Genomic DNA, 22394 nt, shown 5'->3' on the forward strand with positions numbered 1-22394 from the left:
AACCAAATGGACATGTAAGTCCATGATACGCCAGGGCACACCTCCATGAAATGCAGAGCAGGACAGGCAGAGGTGTGAGCAGGGCTCTGGCTGAGAGGTGTGTGTTGGGCAGCACAGCCAGCTTGCTTAATGCACGCCAGGCAGTATCTGGTCCACCACCAGCTGTGTCTTGCTAGCCCTGTCCATGTCTGGTGACTGCAGCCGTTCCCACACCTGGTTTACAGTCCACGGGCCCCAACTCCAAGGCTGTATTGCTATTATTTAACCTAAGGGAAAGTCACTTCCCACCTGTTAAACGGGCAATAGTGCTGGCTCATTTTAGGGATGGAGACCCAAGGAAAAAGTGAGGCAGTGGTGCTGATCTGGCATGGACCCCTGGCTCAGCCCTCCTGCATGCCAGAGGAAAAAGAAATATGGGCTTCATCCACGCTGAGAGCAGATACCAGCTTTTACAGTTGCCAGAGAGTGATGCTTCTGGCATCTATGCTTCTTCCAGGGGACTGACAGGACTCGAGGAGAGAGGCTGCACATCCTCCCTGTCTCTAAGGAGCTCATTATCTCTGGAGATAACGAGGGACACTGCAGTGTTTTGCAGTCTCTGATGGGATGCAGTGGAGCTGTGCCAGCTCTCTATCTGGGAGGGGACACCAGGATGGGAGAGGAGGGAGCTGCTGTGGCTCACAGGCTGATAGCAGGGCTCACCTTTTTCATATGGCTGCGCTTGGGTCATTGACTGCATTGCCATGAATTGTCACATAAAACACCCAGAATTAAGGCAAAACAAAAGATGTCCAGCTTTGGGAGGGTATTGCAACAGGGATTTCAGTGCCCTGGACAACAAATGCCCTGGGTATGCTTTCCATGAAGGTCACACCTCAGCACTTCTGTCTAACAGAGTCCTCTCTCACAGCTGTTCCCTACCCCACTGTCCTCCAGAGCATCTCATACTGCTCCCTATGAGGGATGGGACAAAAATTAGATGGCCTTGGATCTGCCTCTGTCAGGGAATAAATGTGTGTCCTGCCTCCTGAAGACCAGGTCTGGACTGAATTCCATACAACATGTGTCCCATTTGAATCTGCCTCTTATGAGCAGCTGGGGCAAAGTTAACTGTGATGAGAGTCCTGAAGGGAAACCAAGTGGGACGGGAGAGACGTGAGTCACAAGGCAGGAGACACAAGGAGTATGTGGGAGAAGCTCAGGCAGTCTTACCTTGTAAAATGTGCATATTGATCAGGTCTGATCGTTCAGGCCTGCTTCTGATCTTGTGCTTGAGATAATCTTCAGTCTGCAGAACACAAATGCAGAAAGTGTTACCTGGCTAAAGCAGCAATAAGGTACAGAGTGTCTGCCCCTGTGCCATCCCATGGTTCTTTTGGATTTATTGTAAGCTGGTTGAGTGAGCATTCTTTTTCACTGAGACACTGGCTTGTTCTTGGGCAGAAGTTCTTCAGAAAGGGAACAATGTGCATGGAGCTGCTGACTTCACTATCCCCACTCCTAAGCTGTGTCCCTTCAATTTCCCTTGGGCTTTTGATGCCTGAAGTATTACGAGAGCTTATGGGAAGGATGAGACCTCTTCTGGGAGTGGTGGATCTGCTCCTAGCTTAGCATACCATGTCGCCTTTGAGAACTGCACCAAGGCAGCTCCAGAGTCTACTGTTAGCAATGGCGTCTGTGGGAAGCCTGGCACTCTGGGGTGAGACATAAGGCTGAGCAAATCATGAAGATACCCAGACGCTCTACCCAGGTCAGTCACGAGGCTTAGCCTTCCCGTAGTCCTGCAGCTCCTATGCTCTGTGGTTCCTCACGCCAGTTATGATGTGGGGTTGGGAAAATCCACTTTGCAGATCACTGCAGCTGAGCTTGTGATGAGCATGGTCCTGGACCCTTGTGCGAACTTCCTCATGGCTTTAGGAACAGAAAGGCACTCAGAGGTACAGTAGTGCCTTCCCATAGGGCCAAGAAAGTAATTGCTGATGACAGCTGACCTCAAGGATACAAATATAAGTTTATCCCCTGGTGAAGAAAAGCTAGAGCATGGCTTGGACAAATTATTAGCTGTTTGCTAAGTTGAGACGCAAGAAGAAAAAATACAAAAAATGTACTTAGTTCAAAGAGATTAAACTCTTAAGGATAAATACAAAAGAATAGCACAAGCAGCTGAAGCAAACCTGGAAAACCCATAGTACAAAGTGTACAGGATCATGAGAAAAAGATTTTATAAGCACTTCTGTAGCCAGGAGAAGGCAATGGAAAGTGCTGTCTGTGTTCCATAAACAGGAGAAATAATTGTGGATGCTGCTGAGATGGCTACAGGATTTAATGCCTTTTTAAAACATCTTCACTAAAAAGATCTATTTATCAATCAGATGACTAAGCCGAGAACCTTCAGCAACAAAAGAGAACAAGCTGCAGTTATCAGGTTGGAGAACAGGTTGGAGAATACTCAAATGAATTAAATGTTCCCAAACAGTTTGAGATACACAAGGTTAGAGTAATAGCAACTATCTGTGGGTCTCCAGGAAACTGGGCAAGGGAGAGCATAATTTCTTGCTTCAAAAGAGAAGAAGAGAAGAAACTGGGAAATTATAAACCAGTCAGGAAGATATTGGACCAAATAATCAAACAATCTATATAAATGGATTTTGAAGACAGCAAGGAGTTGAGTAACAGCCAGGATGGATTCATCAAGAACAAACCACATCACACCAACCTAATTTCCTTCTATGGAGAGATGATGGAGTTCTGTTATGGGAATAAATGATGAATGTCATATAGCTTGACTTTAATCATGTCTTGACATTATCTCCCATGGCTTTCTCATATGCAAGCCAGAGAAATTTGGTCTGGACTAACATAAAAAAGGAGCATAGCTGTGGGTCACCAAAGGAATTAGGAATGGCTCACAGTCTGAACAGAAGAATATATCAAATCATATTACACAGCAATTTTTCCTACTAGTCAGTATATTCATTAATGCCTTGGATGACAGAAGACATACTCCTTAACTCTGAATCATTCAAAGCTAACAGATTACAATGCACCATGATTTGGAGTAATTGAAGACGTGATCTCAAATACATTTGATACAATTTAAAGAAGGACGTTTGGAAAGGACTGCATTCAGGTCACTGTTAGCCACAACTAAGCCGGCTGATTAAGCACTGGAGTGGATGAAGACTTAATCCGCCAGACATGCTTCTATAGTGGTCACTGGATAGTGGCCTTAGGAAGAAATTAGTTACTGCATAAATAGAGAAAAAACATAAAATACTCTGGAGAATCTAGTGATCAAGAGCTGAATGACATCCCCATATCAGCAGGCAGCTTTCTAGGAGATGCAATGAAGGATGTCAGATGGACCGTAGGAGTAGCAAGGCCCTGTTCTGCACCCTGCATCTGCAAGGGTCCGTGGGAAGAGTCTGGAGGACAGCTACAGAAATCATTAGTGAGCCAGAGGTGGGATCAATGAGGAGAGGCTGAAGGGATGTGAGGTTGGTCAGTCCAGAGGTGAGATGGCTATAGGTAAACAGGATGCAAAATACTTCTTAAAAGTGCTACAAGAGTAAAGATAAACAGTTCTGCATGTGCATGCATGTAGGAGGAAAAGTAATGGGATTAAACTGCAACAGAAAAGCTTGGGCTGGGAATCAGGGGACACTTGCTAACAGCACAGGTTAGAGAGCCCTGGAGCAGGTTGCTGGGGTGTCTGTTGGTGGTCACATATCTGTCAGGAGTGACCCAGATGGGGCTGTTCTGCTCTGGGGAAGAGGCATGATAGCTGTCCCCTGCAATGCCTCTCTGCCACACTTGCTGAGCTCCTGGGAATAAGTGCTAAAGCCCTGCTGAGCAAGACTTCCTCAGGAAAGTCAGCCTGCTCTCTGTCCTCCAATCCAGCAATCTATTATAGGACATTGACTTCAAAGTCTGCTGCACTGGCCTGATGCCAACCTCTAACATAGCCAGTGACATGTTTAAACAAATAATAGACATTTTATTTACTGAAGTCTTTACAATTCTTACCCTTCCCCCCAAATTTTTTCCCCAGTTTATTTTCACCAACACAATCTCTTGTTCGGACCATGTGTAGGTTTGCCTGGTTCCTGTGCCAGGTCAGAGCAAGCTGGTGTCCGCATCTCAGTGCAACTAAATTCACCTGATGCATTTCCAGCTAACCCTCAGACCAGGTCCTGACTTGGACTAAGCTTGAATTGCTGTCCTACAGACATGACATTGTTTGTGTTGAACCCAGCATTCACACTGCAGTCACATAGCCTGACTTTCTGCTGTGATTTCAGTTCCTTTTGACTTTTTCTGTTTATAAGCTGCATTTGTGTCACTGGGGTGCAAATGGTGGAGAAAGACCTCAGATTTTTTTTTTAGCATCAGCTGAAGTAGAAAAGCTTTCAAAACACATGAAAGTGGTTGTTGTTATCTGCTTTCTGTTTACAGAACATCAGTTTGGAGGAATATCAGCTAAACAACAAATGCCATTGAGTAATTATCCAGAGACAGCAACTGCTCCTTCCCTGTCACAACTCTTAGCAGGGTATCCTTGCAAAGGAGTATGTGTTTGTTATTGGCTGTGCTCATTAGTGTCTTCATTAGGATGCTCTAAAAATGCATGCAGTTTGGGATAGACTAGACCATCCTTCCCTTTTTCCCAGGCAACTAGCCAGTGAAAGCCTTTGAAGAGAAAGACAGAGACGCAAATGTATACTTAAACTGTAAAATATATGACACTTCAAGGATACTTTGGATTGCTTGAAATTTTGTAAGCATAGTAATTTTTCAGAGTCATATTCTGTTTCTTATGCCAGCCGTTTATTACTGCAGGAGACTCAGGGCAAGTGATTTGGAGTGTATTTAAGTTCAGAAGAGCACTTCTCCATATTTTACAATCATTCTTCCTCGCAAAGGTCCTTTTCCACATGACTGCAAGCACGTTTTGCAGATTAATGGAACAAACTCATGTGTTTAAGCAAAACCTGCATGACAGAGTGTTCCCTTTTCTGTGGACTTCCTTCCAGCTTGGTCAAGGCTGAATGATGGGTGCGTGGAAAACCAGTGTGATTTCCCAAAAAGTGATGGCATCACAGAGTTTTGATGTGTTCTGGAAATGGCTACTTATCTTATCTCTGCCTTCAGCAATATTTAGGGAAGCCTGAGATAATGGGGCTGGTGGGAGTCTGGCCCACTTAGCCCCTTGGACGTTGTGTGTTGTAATGGGCAAGCTGCACTGCCGAGCTAAAAGCCAGGCTCTCCCCTGATGACAAGCGTGAGCTCCCTGGGGACTCACTCCAGGTAACAAAGGGCATCTGCATTCCTTCTGCACACTTGCTAAATAGTGAGGCTCTGTTTGTCCTGTTTGCTGCTGGCCCTGCTCTAACCCCACGGACTTGAGTATGAGAGCAGAGCAACCAGAACAGCGAGGAGCAGGCTGTGGACCTGGCCCGGAGAGGAAAACACCGCTTCAGTTGCTTGTACATTTACTGGAAGGACTGTTGGTACCATGCTGAACTACACCCTGGCCACAGCCTCTTGTAGAACCCAGGGGCTGTTGTGAAACCCCATAGCTCAGGGCACAGATGGCCTCTCTGCCCTTTTTAAACCTCCCCTGCTTGGAGAAGGGTGCTGGAACCTTTGTGAACCCTGGCTTAGCCCCACCATGTCTGGAAGCAGGGGAGAGACCCTGAGCCTCATCCTTGGCCACAAGGATGCCAGAGGAGGGGACAGTGGTGGAAGGTGCTTTCAAACCCCGCAATGCATGCAAAGCGAGCCCATGTGTTCCCTCATTGGGATGGCTGCAGGAGTTACCTTGGCTCGCTCCAGACTTTTTCGCTGTTCATGGAATGTGGATGGGCTTTTCAGTGCTGCAACAGGAAAGAAAGAGGAGCAGTCAGCACAGGAGCAGAAGCAAGCAGCCACCAGGATATTCAGCAACAGCATTTTAATGAGTGCTATAAAAATAGCAACACAAAATAGCCCTTCTCTTTATTGCGCTGACTAAAAATAACTCAGGAAAGCTCTGGGAAATCCCGTGCTCTCAGACAGTCCACAGCAAGAGAGCAGGGGGGACGAAGAGCACGGGGAGCACAGGAGGCACATGGGCAGGGAGGGGGTGCAGGCTTTGAAATGTAGTGCTCTGTGAGACACATCAGAGAGCAGATGCGGCTTTTCCCTGGAGTGCTTCCTGCAGGTTGTGGAAGGCACCACAGACCCAGAAGACAGATCTGGGAAGAACAACAACCTGAGAGAGGACCTCACCTGCAAGTAAAACCTGCAGATGACTGAGGCTTGAGGTCTGCTTTACCTCCTGGGGCTGTGTGGGCACAGGCTTCAGCAAGGGTATTTCAAGGCAAAACCCCAGAGCTGTGGTCCTTTGTTCCTCCTTCTGGATTGAAAATTCCAGTTCCTCTGGAAGTCAGAGAAAGTTCCTCTTTCTCTGACCACCCATCCCTCTCCTTTAGGTTCTCACTGGGCATTTGTCCTGTCCCCTGCCCAGAAGCATCTGTGTGACATGGGACCTCCCTGAGTACTTGCCCGGCCAGGTAGCAGGCAGAAGATCATGCTCTCAGCATCTCCTAACACCAAGGAGGATTAACGCAGAGGAGCTCCCGAAGCAAAGCCATTAATCTCTGGCTGTTGGACCAATGAACACCGGTCCCATGGAGCAGTCTGTACTGGAGTCATGGAGGACCTTGCACATTTCCTTGTTTACTCTGGTTCAGTAGAAATTGGAGCAGAATTTGCACGATGAAGGGGTTAATATTTCTCAGATGCTGCAAAAATTCTTTTCTGGCTGTGTAAGCAAGCAAAATAAACTGTTCCCATTGGGACGGGGAAGGGGAAGGTGTCCTGACCCACAAAAATGATCTGCTACAACTCTTTGGCAAGAGGAATGCCCTTTCCATCTTCTGAATGGGATCCAATAAGGACAGAAATTATTTTCACACAGGACATGTTACCTCCATCAGTCTAGAGGAGGATGAGGAAAGGACTGGGGCAGCCAGGAAATGTTTGGGGACCCTTTGAACTGGCTTTTTGTAGACAACACCCTGGGCAACCCCCCTAACCTCCAGTGAATCCCAGTAAAACACAGAAGGCACATTCCTGCTCCTAACATTTGGAAAGCAGACATACAGACAAGCTAGTGTTACTGTGCCATGCTCCAGTGAGCAGCCATGAGGACTTGTGACAGCTGGTTTAATCAGAAGCAAAATAAAATGATGCACATGAGAAAATGAAGCTAGCAAGAGAGATGACCTTTACAGCCCTGCCCATTGTGAACTACTGACATTGGGAGTGTGTTATGGGCATTGACCAAACACCATGCTATTCAAGGGGAAAATGTTGCAGAATTTAGTCATTTACCAAGATGTTTGGAGGAATTATGTGGATGCTGCAGCTTGTATTAGTCTGCAAAACAAATAAAGACATTGCTAGCACTGGTTATTCAGACAACTTGTCAGGGCATGACATGTCAGCTTCAAATGGCTGATGGTCTGGAGGCAACAGGGCAGAGCTGTTGTGCTTGGTGTTGATAATCTTGGGACTATTGCCTGTAAGGTTTGAGTTAGAGGATGAGGTGGTAGCTGTGTACAGCAAGAGGGTCTTTACTTCAAGTGTAGCTATTTCTGCTGCCCATCACAGTGGGGGGAACCTTGCTTTGAGGAATCCTTGATCCTGCAAGATGCCTCCACCTCCTTTTGGGCAGGTGAGCAGAATCTGGCTGGGGTCCGGGGCAGGAGTCTGTGCAGGTCTAGAGGAAGGGTTCATCCATGTTCAGCTCTACAGCCTGCCTTTCTGCAAGTAACCCCCACATGCTCTTGATTTAAAATGCTTTTGCTGAAACCCTACCAGTTTCACTAGGAAAACAAAACTGCATGTATTTTTGCATGAAATGGAAACTTCCTACTTGGTGAGCCTGAAGAATGGGGCAGGCTCTGCTCTCAACTGCACTCTTATGCATCAGGAGCACGGCTGTGTCTCAATGAACCTGGATCTCCCCTTGCTTTCAGAGGACACTCCATACACAGAGTCATGGGACTGAAGGGACCCACAGGCTGACCTTGCCTAGCAGTCTGCCACCTCTCTTTATCTATAGATCTTGTTTCAGTAGTGTTGATTGTTTCGCCATCCAGTTGTTCAATTTACAATCTGAAAACATCTGAAAATCAGAGTCTAGATTTGAACCTGAAGTCTTGTGCAATGCTACTGCCTTTTGCTCCTGAGCATCCTCCTTTAGGCAGTTTCTTGCCTTCTCCAGTGATGAGGCCATCTGAAGTTTCACATTTCTTAGAGGAACATCCAAGGGAGTGTGAACAGAGCTCAGGTATGCAATGGCATTAATCTTTTCCAGTCAAACCAAACACAGACTGGGCTTGGTAAGGATATTCATCTCACTGCACTATGCTCACGTTAACAGTGACACTTCTTTCCGCACTATTCTCTTGGATACCAAAAAAAGGCCACCTTCCTAGGACTTACTCCAATGTTTCATGCTTACTGTGCTATAGCTGCACTGGTGAACAGCTCAGCAGGTTCTGTTCAACTCCCCTTCCTACAAGGGTTTCTACAAGCCCTCAAAACTTTTATCCAATGCTATTCTGTTACTCTGACCTTCCATCTGTCTTTCTGGACTCTCTATAAAATGGATCAGTTAGAAAAACAAAGTTTCTCTGTCCTGGGATTATATCAGCAGAAAATGTATGCAATGGCTTGAAAACAATCCTTGTGCAAAATCTGATGTGCAATGTGGGATCAAGTGTGTGCTCCAGGCCTGGTACCAAACCTGATTCTTACCATGGAGACCAGCAATGCCCATCTTTTCTCTTTCTAGAAGGGCTGTTCTCAACCACTGTGGGTTACAGCCATATTGGTTCATTTCTCGCCTTCCTGCAATGCATGTGAACTGAGATCCTGTCCTGGCCCACCTCACGTGCTGGTCCTCAGAGCCAATAGGGCATGGGAAGATATGGTTATATTTTTCATAAGGAATGACTCCACATGCCCAAGCCACGGGGAAGCTGACTGGGGCTCCCATGTATTAAACGCTAACATCTGACATTTCCTCCTGCGATCAAATTCAGCAGTTAAATTCTGCACTTTTGGTTTTATAATGGCCAAAGTACCTTTTTTTCTATTACTTTCAGTGAAGTGAATACTGAACTGTGCTCAAGCTTCTCAAAATGTCCTTCTTGGACAGAAACCAGACTGGAAAATATCAGCCTAGAAGTTTGGAGTGCAATGAAGCTGTAAGTAACAGGAAAATACCCTTCAGTTGCCATCAGATAAATTCAGCCTAATATGTGGCCTGCAATGTGCAAGTTTTAAATGTTAGGTGCCTTTTGTAAAAACACAGTCCCATGCACTGGGCCCTGCAGGGCAGCGTCAGGTACACAAACCTCTCAGTTGGCCCTACTGCTCCATACATCTGCAATGGGGTGTCCTGCACCTTGCCTGAGTGTGCCCACCTTTACAAAGTGGACTGAGCAGTTCAGGAGATGTTAGATATATTTTTGGCCACTGACTATGTTGCCAGTGCTTGCAATACTACAACAAATGTCGTAATATTTTGCTTAAAGCTTCAACTCCTGGAGTCCTGTGATTAAAATGCTTGCTCTTTGGTGGCAGGCAGCATAAAATCTGAATGTTTAAAGAAATAAACAGAAGAAAAATGAAAAGAACCTGCATTCATTTAAGACTGCATCAGTCTTAAAACTGATCATTCTGACAGTCATGATTTTTGTCATCCTGCTCAAATTTTCTTAATGCTTGATGCTGGCACTACTGTACTGAGAAGACATCTGTTTCTGTCTACTTTGACACAATCACGTGGCAAAGAAGGCCAACATCCTGGCCTGTATCAGCAATGGTGTGGCCAGCAGGAGTAGGGCAGTGATTGTGCCCCTGTACTCAGCACTGGTGAGGCCGCACCTTGAATATTGTGTTCAGTTTTGGACCCCTCACTACAAGAAGGACGTTGAGGTGCTGGAACGTGTCTAGAGAAGGGCAATGAAGCTGGTGAGGGGTCTGGAGCACAAGTCTTGCTTGAGGAGCGGCTGAGGGAACTGGGGTTGTTCAGTCTGCAGAAGAGGAGACTGAGGGGAGACCTTATCGCTCTCTACAACTACCTGAAAGGGGGCTGTGGCGACGTGGGTGTTGGTCTCTTCTCCCAAGTAACCAACGACAGGACGAGAGGAAATGGTCTCAGGTTGTGCCAGGGGAGGTTTAGATTGGATATTAGGAAAAATTTCTTCGCTGAGAGAGTGGTCAGGCATTGGAACAGGCTGCCCAGGGAGGTGATGGAGTCACCATCACTGGAAGTGTTTAAAAAACATGTGGACATGGCACTTCAGGATATAGTTCGGTGGGCATGGTGGTGTTGGGTTGATGGTTGGACTTGATGATCTTAAAGGTCTTTTCCAACCTTAATGATTCTGTGATTCTGTGAATCCTTCAGGAAGGCAGCTGCATGAGAGGGGCAGAGAGATGGGCGGGGTGCAGCAAGCAGTGCTATAGCCATTCTCTTAATGAGCTGTTGTTCTGCTGTTTAGGGAAGAGCTGGATAACAGTCTCCAAGGTTAGCCAGAAGCGAAAAAAGTGACACAGACTTTGGAAAAATTGTGATCTTAGCAGTGAACCCAAGAGGCCCTTGATGAGATGGAAAGGATAATCCTCTGCATGGGTCCCAGATAATCACAGGTTCATGCACATGAGCTACATCAGGATGGAGTTATCCATCGAGCAGGGCTGAGCTCCCAACTTCATTTCTCTGGTAGTGCTAGAGGTTTCATGATGTACCTGCAGCTGCAGAAGGGGATCATTTTCATTCACTTACTTTTTGGGCTCTAGCAACTGGCTTTCTGATGATGAATAATGCTGGCCTGGAGCTTGTCCTTCAATGCCAGGTTATCAAGCATGAATGTCAGAGAGGGGAAGGCACGGACAACATTCGTCAGTCTGCAAGCAGGCAGGCCCAGGTGGGGTTTCACTAGCCTCCAGTGTACACTGACAGTTCTGCCCTGTGGGGTCCTGGCTGGGCACAGGCACAGATCTGGAAATGTCTCACTCATCCAGGGGCTGCCTCTCTGCACTGGGGCCAAGGCAGTTACCCACCACTTCCTTCTTCCACAGCCTCCTGGAATGGGCCCTCTATACCTCTTCCTCATTCGTGGGTCTGATCCTGCCACAGAGGTTCCTGGCTTTTACAGGAGGACATGAGATTCTTTGCCCTTGCCTACATGAAGAGCTTTGTGAGTCTTCTGCTTGGTGTTGGATACGCTTGTCCTGCTACAGTGACCGCTTGGATAGGGAGCTATGCAGCTGAATTTTTAGACGGTGTAAGCTAAGCATCTCTCCTAACTTCAGTTTGAGCAGCAGCAAATGCTGGGCACCATTGTACAGCACCAGGGACAATAATATTTCTACAGGGAAGGAAGCAAAGTCCCCCCGGTAGCAATCTGCTCAGAACTGAGTGGGTCTGAGCAGGCTGCTGGTGCCACATGGTGCCCCAGCAGTGCCCAGGATGAACACAGTCCCTCTGAGCCAGGAGTGGGTGAAAAAGGCAGAAAAAGATACTCACGTGGCATGATGCCTTGGTCTGCCAGCTGCTCACGGGTCCTTCTCTGCTGAAGTCGTAGCTGTAAAACTGTGAGAGACAGAGTGTCAGGAAAAGATGCAGGATTTTATTAATAAACCTATCATTTATTTATTAATATCATTATTAATAAACAAATTATTTATCATCTATCATTATTTATTAATAAATCTATCGGTAACAATGTGTCAGGGGGTCTGTGTGTGGCACAGAGGTCTGGCACTGATCCCTGCTGCTGCTGGACCAGCCTTGGTGCAGCAAGTGCTCCAAGCCAAGGAGGACTGGCAGGAAGGAGCTGCGTAGCCTGCACTGAGCCAGTCCTCACTTTTGCAGACAGATGAGCAGGGCAGGGCTGCTTCTGGTGCAGGCAGTACCCCAGTGCCTGGGACAGACTGATCCCTGCCTGACACCTGCAATAACAGCCTCAGGTGACTATGGCTTCAGCTCAAATAGTTGCTCAGCTCTGAACTCTGAAGCTGGGAGGTCTTTCCTCACCCCAGCACTGTGGGTTGAGTAGAGTTTTCCAAATCCATCACCCTCCTGAGGGCTTGGCAGCATATTTCCAGCCCTGCAAGGCTTGGCACTGGATGCAGATATGCTTAGTCTGCTGAGGGGGATGTAGATAATGTAGTGAGGAGAGATTAGTGCCATCTCTGTATGAACCCACTGCTCCAAGGACCTGCAATCTCCAGTATACTTTCCTTTTGGAAACAATGCACTGACAGATGGGAATGAACCACTGATCAGGGTCATTAAGCAGCTTAGCAGCATGGCCTCAGCTACAGAGCATTGATTAGGTGTAAAACAAAGAAGCACCGCTCAATATTTACAGTATGCAATGACAACCTACCGTACATCTGCAGCCTGCCTTCAGCAAAGCCACCTCTGCGTGGCCCAGGACTGCACAAGTTAGTTCATCCCATCGCTCAGGTAACCCTGCCTGTACTTTGAGCTAGTAACATATTCTACACCTTTGTTTTTGCAAATTTGTCTTCAAGAAGATACACGCCTGTATCACAAGGTAAAACATAAAACTCACTTCCATATTTTCCTGATGGAAACTCAGTAAAGCCTGCCACAAGGACATATATCTTTCAGCGGTCACAATATAACCGCACACATATCCCCTGCCTACCAGCACACCCCCAGACGGCATCTCTTTAGCTGCCCTGAGAGAGCCAGTATTGGAAAGGGAAGAGAGGGTATAACAGCTTTTTTGTCCTCAGGAGCAGCTGCTGAGCTCTGCCAACAATGCGGCTTCCCTGCAACATGGATGGACCTGAATAATAATCCCTTCCAGAGGAGTCCCCAAAGCACAAGGCTCCCTGATTGCCATTGTGACTTTACCATGTCCTCTGTGCAAACCATGTGGCACATTCAGAGCAAATGTTTAGTGACGGCCTAATGTGGGACAATGATCTCCTGCCAAATTCCAGCACTTCTTAGGACACCAAAGATAGATTCTTGCTCTGAGGGAAAAATGTAGCCTTCGGTACCTGGTCTGCATGCATGCTATTCCTGTTATGCCAGTGTGAAGCTGGTGGCTAGAAGTCACTGTCTAAGAAAGAAGTCTGCAGCCCTCCATTTCCCCATGACACCACCCCCAGTCAGTGCTGGTTCTGCCCTTGGACATGGGTTTAGACCCTAGCACTCTAGGTATCTACATCGAACCCAGTTATCTGCATCCCCATTTTTCAGGAGTCACACCCCTGCCTCAGAGAACCTTAAAACCAAATCAGGCAGTCCATGCTTTAGGAATGCCTGTCTTTCCTCCTTGACTGTAGAGGCAGTCTAATGGTAACCAGCTCATGGTAGGTATCTTACACAGAGTGAGGTGGACCCCAGTTTCTCTGTGTAGAACCTTCTCTATGACTGGTCACATAGCTTTGCACTTTCGCCAAGGAAGAGATGTATCTTTATGGAACAGGTGAGCTAAGGGAGGTTGGAGACTGTCCAAGAATGAAGAAGCTTTGAAGCTCACCCAGGAATGATTCTCGACTCCCCTAGGTCCTGGTCCAGCATCCCAGGCATCAGAGCATCTTGTGTTAAACTGAGGCAATTTACAGACAACATCCCATCATCATCAAATGGGAATCAGAGATAGCAAAGACTTCTAGAGTCACATACAACACCCTGCCAAGGACACAGAAGTCTGCCCCATCTAGCTGTAAAATATCCCAAGTCAGGATGCTCCATTACTTCCCTTCACAGCTCCCACATGTGCCGAATTATTTGCACCATTTCGTTCCGACCTCCAACACAGCCAGGCCAAGTGATACACCACATCCACATGAGCAAGGGGGATGCTGTCAATCAGATGACTGTCTGTTCAAAGCCCACATTCTCTGCTTCTTCTGCTTATTTCATAGCCCTTCCTAGCAGACTAATAATTTAACAGCCTCAGGGTGCAGTCAGCTGTCAGCCAGGCCTGTTTAGAGAAAAAGGAGATACAACAAATTCCCTTGAAGCATAGCTTGGGAAGTGATGATTATTTTGAGCATGGTGGTTATAAGATCCAGAATCTGCCTTGAAGAAAGAAGTGCTGAAAACATGTGTAGGCTTCACTGCTAAGCTCTCCCTTTGCTTGGATGCAGGAGCAGCACTTAGGAGCCCAGATTTCGCGGATCCTACTGCCTTCCAGCAAACTGCATAGTCCAGGGGAGCCTACCCTACCGCAGCTGGTCCGTGCTCCAGCTAACAGCCTCTCCTTTGTTTCCTGTGCTAAGCATTGTGGATAGACCATCACAGAGGGGACATGATATTATTTAATGATAATTTTGTGCAGAGAGAAAAGGTCTCCAAATTGTTTTTCATGCTGACAGTCATAAAGGCTCTGACCCAGCAGTGATACAAGCTGTTTTGAGGGTGAGAGCTAAGCTCTTCCATGGGTGAGTGGCTATGGGCAAGCCATGCAACCTCCCTCAGACACGTGGTTCACCTTGAGCCATGCTGAGCTTACAAACTTTCTGGTCTATTCTAAAGCCACAGGGCAAAGACGAAAAGTTTATCCAGCCTTGCCTGTTCAGGGCAAGCTGACAAAAAATGTGAGGACAGGCATATACAAATGCTATTTCCAGGAACAGCCCAAGCTTGATGGTTGAAACAGTTATTTCGGCTACTGAATATTCATCAGTATCTGGACCCCCTCATGCAGTAGGATGCATGCCTTGACTCTCCAGTGTCATCTCTATGAACTTCCAAACCCTTTTGCAAACCATCTGAAGAAACGTAGCTGTGGACAGTGTCAGACAATAAAACTGAACTTCCCATCCCTGCAGAAAGTGGTAAAGCAGCCACTACTTTGGGCAGTCTCTGAGTCAGTGCTGCAGCTTGCAGCTCAGCAGATGCCAAGTCAAGGCTTGCACCTTTCCCTTACAACTAACAATGCTTAAAAACAGGGCTGGAGGAGCCCCTTGCATGATCCAAGCAACCACTACTGAGGTGCTTCTTGAAGGGGACTGGAATCCATTGAAGCTGTGTCTGACCCAGCTGCATTCCTGTCCTCTTCCTTTGCTACATGTCCAGAGGCCTGAGCTCTGAGTGCTGCCAATGACTCACTTTGAGATGCTGTCACCCACCACATACAGGAATTATTTTTTTCTGGAACATTCTTTTTTTTCCAAGCAAACTGCTTTGCTAACACTTCAGAGGAACAGTTACATTACAAAGAGTGATGAAAGGAGTACCGCTGGTGAGACAGTCTTGGTCCCACACTGCCAGCATCCTTGTTTCCTGTCTGCACCAGCTTGGGTGGTGAAAAGATGGTGAAAAGGTGAAAAGATGGTGAAAAGGTGAAAAGATGGTGAAAAGGTGAAAAGAAAAACCTAGATTACCTGTAAAGGTCCCTTCCAACCCAAATCATTCTAAGTATCCCCCAGGGAGCAGTCATGCACACTGGTCACCGTGTGGTACCAAGCTGTGCTGGTGCCATCAGCTTTCAGCAAGCCTGCTCCTGCCTATGGCACCCCATGATGAGAAATCCCTCCCTAGATGAAGCAAGGCATGTCAGAGCTATTCCAGTGATTTTGCTCATGGACTTCTGTTAGAAATAATCCTCTCTTCTATGCTAGCACCAAGTCCCATTTAGTGATACAGCCTCCAGAAACATCCTCTGCAGTGGGCCTGTGTCACTGGTGCAGAGGAGACCACCTGGCATCAGCCATAGCTAGCTCTGGTGGCCTGAGCTCTGAGCACTGCCTATGACTCGCAGTCTTGAGTCATCCTCCTCCCTAGGAGTTTAACTCAGAGCTTTAGGAAGCTAAAAGGAAAGCTTGGGCCTTGCCTGGCCTGGTGATGCACTGGAAAAGACATGTTCAAATCCTCCCTCCACCCCAGAAGTGAGCAGACCTGGCCACCTTCTTCAATCGGTGGGGGCACTTTTGAGTCCAGTGCTCAGCAGCTGGACAGAATGGGACTTTTATTACCTGCATCAGAGCATCCCCCATGCTGAGGCATTGCCAAAGCACTCATAGCACCCTTCTCTCTTTGGTGAATTTGCTTTAACAGCACAGGAGGCTGAGCAACACTGAGGCACATTGCCCAGGGAGGTGGGAGAACTGCCCTTCTCACAGGGTTCAGGACTAGGGCAGGGAGGCAAAAACATGGCTGACCTGATGTAGTGCTGGCAATGGTCTGTCTCCAAGAAGGAGGCTGGATCAGAGCCTGTCCCTTCCCACCAGCACTTAGGAAGTGACCAGAGCAGGTTTCCTGGAAACTCTGAGGCTGCACGAGGCTTTCTCCGCATTCAGCTCAGCCTCGCAGCTGAGACGAGTTGCCCAGGTGGAGCTGCAGGCGCATTGCTGCTGCTTGACTTCCGACCCAGCATCTGTCTCTATCTATGACAGACCCTCTGGAAAGGGGAGCGACTGAGGCAGAGTCCTTCCTGCTTCAGCTCTTTCCAGCTCTCTTATGTGGTTTCGGGTGAAATCCCAACAGCTGCTGGTTTCCTCCCTGCCTGGCCTGCACCAGCACCTTTGCTCTGGTTGGGAACCACATTCACAACCAGTGAAATCGCTGTGCTCTCATATTCCCCTGAAATAAGTCACTGCTGCTACCAGAATTGGTGGTCAGGCAGTTGCCTGTTGATCCCTGTGCCTTGCGCTGCTTCCTGCACCCACTGCTGCTCCTGGGCTGTGCAGTGAAGGGGACCGGCAGGGGCACCATGTTATGCCAGTTTGACCCAAGTGCGTGACCATGATGGGAGGCAGCAGTTTGGCAAACAACTGAAGCTGGCACTGCCACTGAAAAAAGCCGCAGCAAGTCACTGTCCACTCTGCCAGCCACCCCAGCAGCTCCTTCCTGCCCTTCATGGCCCAGAGCTGGGGCTTTAGGAGCGTGAGTGTGGCTGAATGGCGGACAGGATGGGGACTGCTCTGCTGGGGCCAGTGGGGAGCTGGCAGCAAGCTGGGAATGGGGCGATGGGGAGGAGAGACTCCTGTGCTCAGCAGCAGCAGCTTTGTTGCCTGTCAAACAGCAGCTGAGCAAATGTGAAACACATGTTCGTCCATGGCCAGTGTATGCGGCCATGGTGTGTACCCGAGGAACCTGATGACTTGCCCCTGCTCACAGACCGGCTGCCAGAAAATGGCCCTGTTTTGGACCGCTGGGTCTCCCTTGAAAGGCAGAATTGCTGCCTGCTTCGGGACTGCCTTCACAGGTGATGTCTGGTGCTTTCTCGCGTGAGCAGGGGGCAAGCTGCCCAGTGGGAGATGCCTGTGGGATCCTTCGACTGTCCCAAGGTGCCAGCAGGGCGGGAGCAGGGCTGGCTTGGTGGCAGGGTTGCTTGTGGCCTTCTCAGAGCTGTGGCTGTTTCTTGCGGCTGCGCCAGGAGCAGGAACCTGTACTCAAAGCCGGACGCCCAAACGGGCAGGGCAGCCCAGAGCAGTGCGGCTCTGTCCCAGCTGGGCAACAGGCCGACATCAGCTCCTGATGTGGGGGCTGTACCTGGGTGAACGTGGAGTCACCCTGAGCTGGGTGACGAGGGAGCTGACCTCCTCACCGGCCGGGTGAAGTATGGGTCCAGCAGATCATCACAGGGGCTGCTTTTCTGGAGCTGCTCTTTTACAAAAACACCTCGGCCAGGCTCTGTCCTGTGGCCCTCCATGGCTCTCGGCCCATCTGCTCTGCTGATAGCCAGGTCCCACAAAGTGATTTCTCTGTAGCATCACGTCTCCAGGCCCATGTTGTCCTCTGACAACATGGCCTGTGTGGGACCCATGTGAGCAGAGATGAAACTCAGCCAGCCACAACCCAGCTGAAAGTGGCACAGCTCAGCTGGGACAGCCATGGAAGGCCCTGGTCAGCGCTCTCATGGCCGGGAACTGCCTCGGAGTGGGGCCCAGCCACACCAGCTTTACCTCTGCCGGTGGTGATCTCGCTGCAGAAGTGGGAGTATTTTGCATTCTCCCAGGCAGATGTGCTACGAATTTGTGTGTGACTTGGGAGGCTGCAGTACACCAAAGATCTCATCTACATTGGTGAGACAACATCTCTAAACCCATGTCGAGGCCTGCAGATGCCTTGGAGGACACATAGGACCACACCTAGCAAGGAGCCCAGGCCGCCTAATGGGCACAGGTCACCACTAAAGAACAACTGGCTGTGAAATCCCTCTGAGGGCTGCGTCCACCATAATGTGCAACCCCAACCTTGCCATGGTCCTGAGAACAGGCTGTGACCAGACTTCTTTGGAGTCATGCCTTCAGGATCCCTGTGAGCAGCCCATACATCCTTCTTCTCAAGCACAGTGAGGTATGTTTCAATCTGTGCTATAACACATGCCTGACTGACAGAGAAACGTATGTCTGTCAGCTAAAACACTAAGGTATAAGCTGCTGGAAAAACAAAACCAAGCACAAACTGATCTACATCAAGTCAATGTTTTACAAAAACTTCATGAAATCACAAAACAGTGTCATTTGTCATGGAGAAGCCATGGTTTGAATGCACACAATGATTGTGAACTGTATGAGTTCATGATCTGAGAGGAAACCCATGCACGTGCTTTATCTTTGGACACTGGGAAAATGAAAATAAAGGTTCTGCCAAAATGCCTGGCCTAACACCCTAGCAAGACCTACTCTCTTCTGCCTTTATTAGCCTGCTGATTTTGGTCCAAATCACTCTCTCCACCACAGGCAGACAGAATAAACTCCTCTCCAATCTCAACCAGCTTCATTCAAGCCCTGTGTGTAAGCATGAATCCTTTCCTCCACAGAGCCAGGAAAGTCTTCTCTGCAAATTCACACCCATGTGTCCACAATTAGGCCTGGATATTACCCCATGCCAAGCCATGCAGAGCCATATTTAGAGTGTTAAACTTTCACTTCTCACCAATTATCTGAACTACCACTGATGTTATGCAGATGTTGGCCTTGTAAACTCTCTTTCCATATCGCTGGACAGAAAAGGTCAGAGTTAATGTTAAGTCTGCATTTGCCAGCTTTGTTTGCTCTGTCTGATGACAATATTTCTCTGCTGCTAGAGTACAGTTGGTTTGTATTCAAAGCAGGAGATCACTTCACATAAATGATTGTCTCTGGGAAGAGTTAAATATGTTTCTGGAACAGCCCTTAGATGTCCTAGTTGATTTAGTGCAATCCCATTGATAATTGGAGCACATGGGATAGCATGGCAGGCTTGAAGAATCATCATTCCTGCAAAATTTGTCAGGATGACCTCAGATCAGTATATTTATCTTTGGCAAAACAGACAAAATAAACGTGCACACAGATCCTCAAGGAAGGGGAGGGGGAACCTGAAGGCCTGCAGCATGTTGGTGATTTGATCTATCTCCTCTCGAGCAGTTCCTGGTGCCCTGCACTGGGGTACCTACTGTCCCTCCACACTGCATGGCTATGCTGGTCCCTTACTGTGGGAGAGAAGAGCAGAAGAAAACACCAGGGGACTCAAGGAAGGACTGCTGGGCACTGTATGAAAAAGCCACTGCCTCCACCAGATCAGCCTCTCCTCGCGAACTTTCTGTTTCTTGCCACTGATGCTGCCAGATGGAAGCAAGGGACAGGAAAGCTGACCCTTGAGCCACTCTAGGAGGGACACTTATGTCCCACCATCTTCTAGTTGCCACCTTCTTGCCCCACTTTCTGCCTGCTGTGTGCCACAGACATTAAAGGGATCCTGGGATGAGGAAACAACAAGCAACTAATATATCTCTAACACCCTTTAACACACACATAGCTTTTTCAGCTGCTCATTGTGTGGAGACCATGGAGAAACAGCAACAGTTGAGTTATTAAGATTTACCTCAGCCCTCATTAACATTGGCCTGGAATCCTTCAAAAGGGATTCAAACTTGTCATGAGTCACGGAGCACAGCTAATCCTTCCCAAACCTGGGGAGCAAGCAAAGCCTCACACCTGCCTGTGCAAGACCATTTCCAAAGCAACAGCGCATCGTTGAAGCACAGCTTCTCAGGGCTTGGCATTTCAGGGCCTGATCCATCCTGGCTTGTCTGTCCCTTGCTCTGTGCAAGCTACACAGCTCTCTGAGTGAACTGCTGTTGTCTGTTGGCATGTTACAGCCCCTGAGTCATGCAGGGAGGTGTGGTGCAGGACGATGGGTTGTCTGAGACATCCATCCCTCTTCCAAGCGAATGGAGGACAGTAAATCAGAGCACCGCACCTCCCGCCATCCTTGTGGGGCTTTACAGCTACCAAAGTCTGCACAGGGAGCAGGGACACCAGAGGAAACTCTGTCCCATAGAGGCTTTGCACATAAAAGAGATCTGACCACAACCATTAAATGTTAGCTTTTCTTCTCCCCATGTTACTACAAGCTGAAAACAGCATTATTGATTTATTTGTATTCCTCAGCATTCCTCTTTCCTCCCCTGTCTCACAGACTGCAATGAGCAGGGTTGTGCTGCGGCCATGTCCCTCATTACCTGCAGTGGTCGCAGCAGTGGGGAGAGAGAGGTGCAGACACGTATTTGGGATTTTGGCAAGCCTGACTCAATAAATAGGCAGAGAAATCTTGTCAAACGGGAAATCTTTCACCAGGCAATAGTGAGGGATGGCAGTTGTGGGAATAAGTCATGAACCAAAGAACGCCCCACAAATTGACTGCCCTAGAAATGCTGAAAGGCATGAGAATTTATGGATGCAAGGACCCACAAAGTTTACTTTTACTGGAGAATCATTTGAAAAATATGTTTAGAGATCCCACTGTTGGTTCCTTAATAAAGCCAGCTTACAAATAAACCAGAAATGAGCCTTAAAAACAATACTGGTTCATTTGAAAAGAATGCAGGGACATGTAACACAGCCCATCCTCCTCTGTCAGAAAGGTGGCAGTGTTGCTTTGTAGTTGCAGGAGGAATTGTTACAGACTGAGATTTTTTTCAAATGAACAGCAATGTACCATAATATACCAACAAAATCTAAAGAATGACTTAATCTAATGAAATGTAAGATCAGAGCGATATGGAAACCACACTAAAGCCCTGGCCCCAAGTTTTGTGTAATTCAGCCAGGCTAGGACACTTGTGTTTGCACACACACTCTTGGATTTTCAACTAGCTGCCAACTTTGTATTTGCCGAGAAAACAAAGTTTAAGTTGACCACCCAGCTATCTAAGAGATCCTGATAACACCACTCATGTCTACCATCAGTATCATAAATCTCTAATTTCATTATCTACAATGCACGAGGAGGCAAAAACACACACTGCGTGGGTGACATGCCAGACCGGGTGCATGTTCCAACGTGACTACCCTGTCCGGTTTTACAGCGTCCCATACGGCACATGCGGCTGGTTTGTCTGAACATCCTCACAGATAATATTCCCGGGGAGAACTTCACCCTTGGGAAGGTCAGAGAAAGCTCCTCGAGAACATTTTTTTGACATTACCATTAATATTACAGTATGTTATGTTAATTAAAAAAATTACAAGTAAAGATACCCACTCACAAACACAGCATACTTACTATAAATAAAGCCAGTGAATAAAGGCATGAATATCCAGCAGAGGGTCTGATTTAGAAGTGACCGTCCCATAGTTCACCTTCACTCACCTTCACTCACGCTGAACGTCCTCTGAGAAGCCCCTTACCGGTGCTTCCCCTAACTTACGAGACAGAGGCATGTTTTACTTGCAAACCCTCCGAGAGTGGCAATCAATTGTGTGGCTCTGGTTTTATTTCTCTGATGATGTCACTTTAAATACTTTTCATGTTCCATTTGTTATTTTTACTTCTAAAAATGACGCATTTCTTCAAATTCATTTTTCTCCAATTAGTCACAACTTAATGGAACAAAGTCAGCTGCCTGCATGTCAGAGAGAGTGTCAGGCCCATCCTCACCGCGACTATTACAGACGGACCCACAAGAGCACCTGGAATATACGGGTGGCGTTAGGTACCTTGTTTATCTCAGATGCCCTTTTGGCTTCCTGCTCAAATCCTTTGCAGCAGAGCCAGGGCAGGAGACCTGGGAACTGCAGTTTTACGAAAATAAACCACAGACATAAATCGAAGACAATGAAAAACCAGGAAAAAAAAAAAAAAAAGCCACACAGAGGAAGGAAGATGCGTTTCTCCACTTGCGGAACAGCCTCTGTAAGAGCAAAGCCGTGACAGCTCTACTACCCCCTGAATATTTTGCTTGCATGCTGCTTCCAAACATTTAATGCAAAACAGTCTGTAGCTACGGCTTGCCGGAGAGAGAAGTTTTAAGAGAAATCTCAAGGTTTCCCCTACCTGATCTGAACTTGCTCCGAATCAGCAAGGAGTGCTCAGACCCCAGGAGTGTCATGGTGACTCGGGGACCAGA

At 47.7% G+C, this 22394-nt stretch overlaps 1 protein-coding gene across 1 annotated transcript in view; it reads right to left on the reverse strand.

Moving 5' to 3' along the window:
* MYOCD (myocardin) overlaps positions 1–22394 on the reverse strand; it is a gene marked incomplete at both ends in the record, with an annotated part of 113242 nt that overhangs the window by 14370 nt on the left and 76478 nt on the right. The window contains 3 exons of the mRNA XM_082008070.1: positions 1213–1288; positions 5821–5876; positions 11591–11656. Of these exons, the coding sequence (XP_081864196.1) occupies positions 1213–1288; positions 5821–5876; positions 11591–11656 (198 nt within the window). The remainder of the gene's footprint in view (positions 1–1212; positions 1289–5820; positions 5877–11590; positions 11657–22394) is intronic.

This window comes from Phaethon aethereus, assembly GCF_964289735.1.
Source record: "Phaethon aethereus genome assembly, chromosome: 18".
NCBI classification, from domain to species: Eukaryota; Metazoa; Chordata; class Aves; order Phaethontiformes; family Phaethontidae; genus Phaethon; species Phaethon aethereus.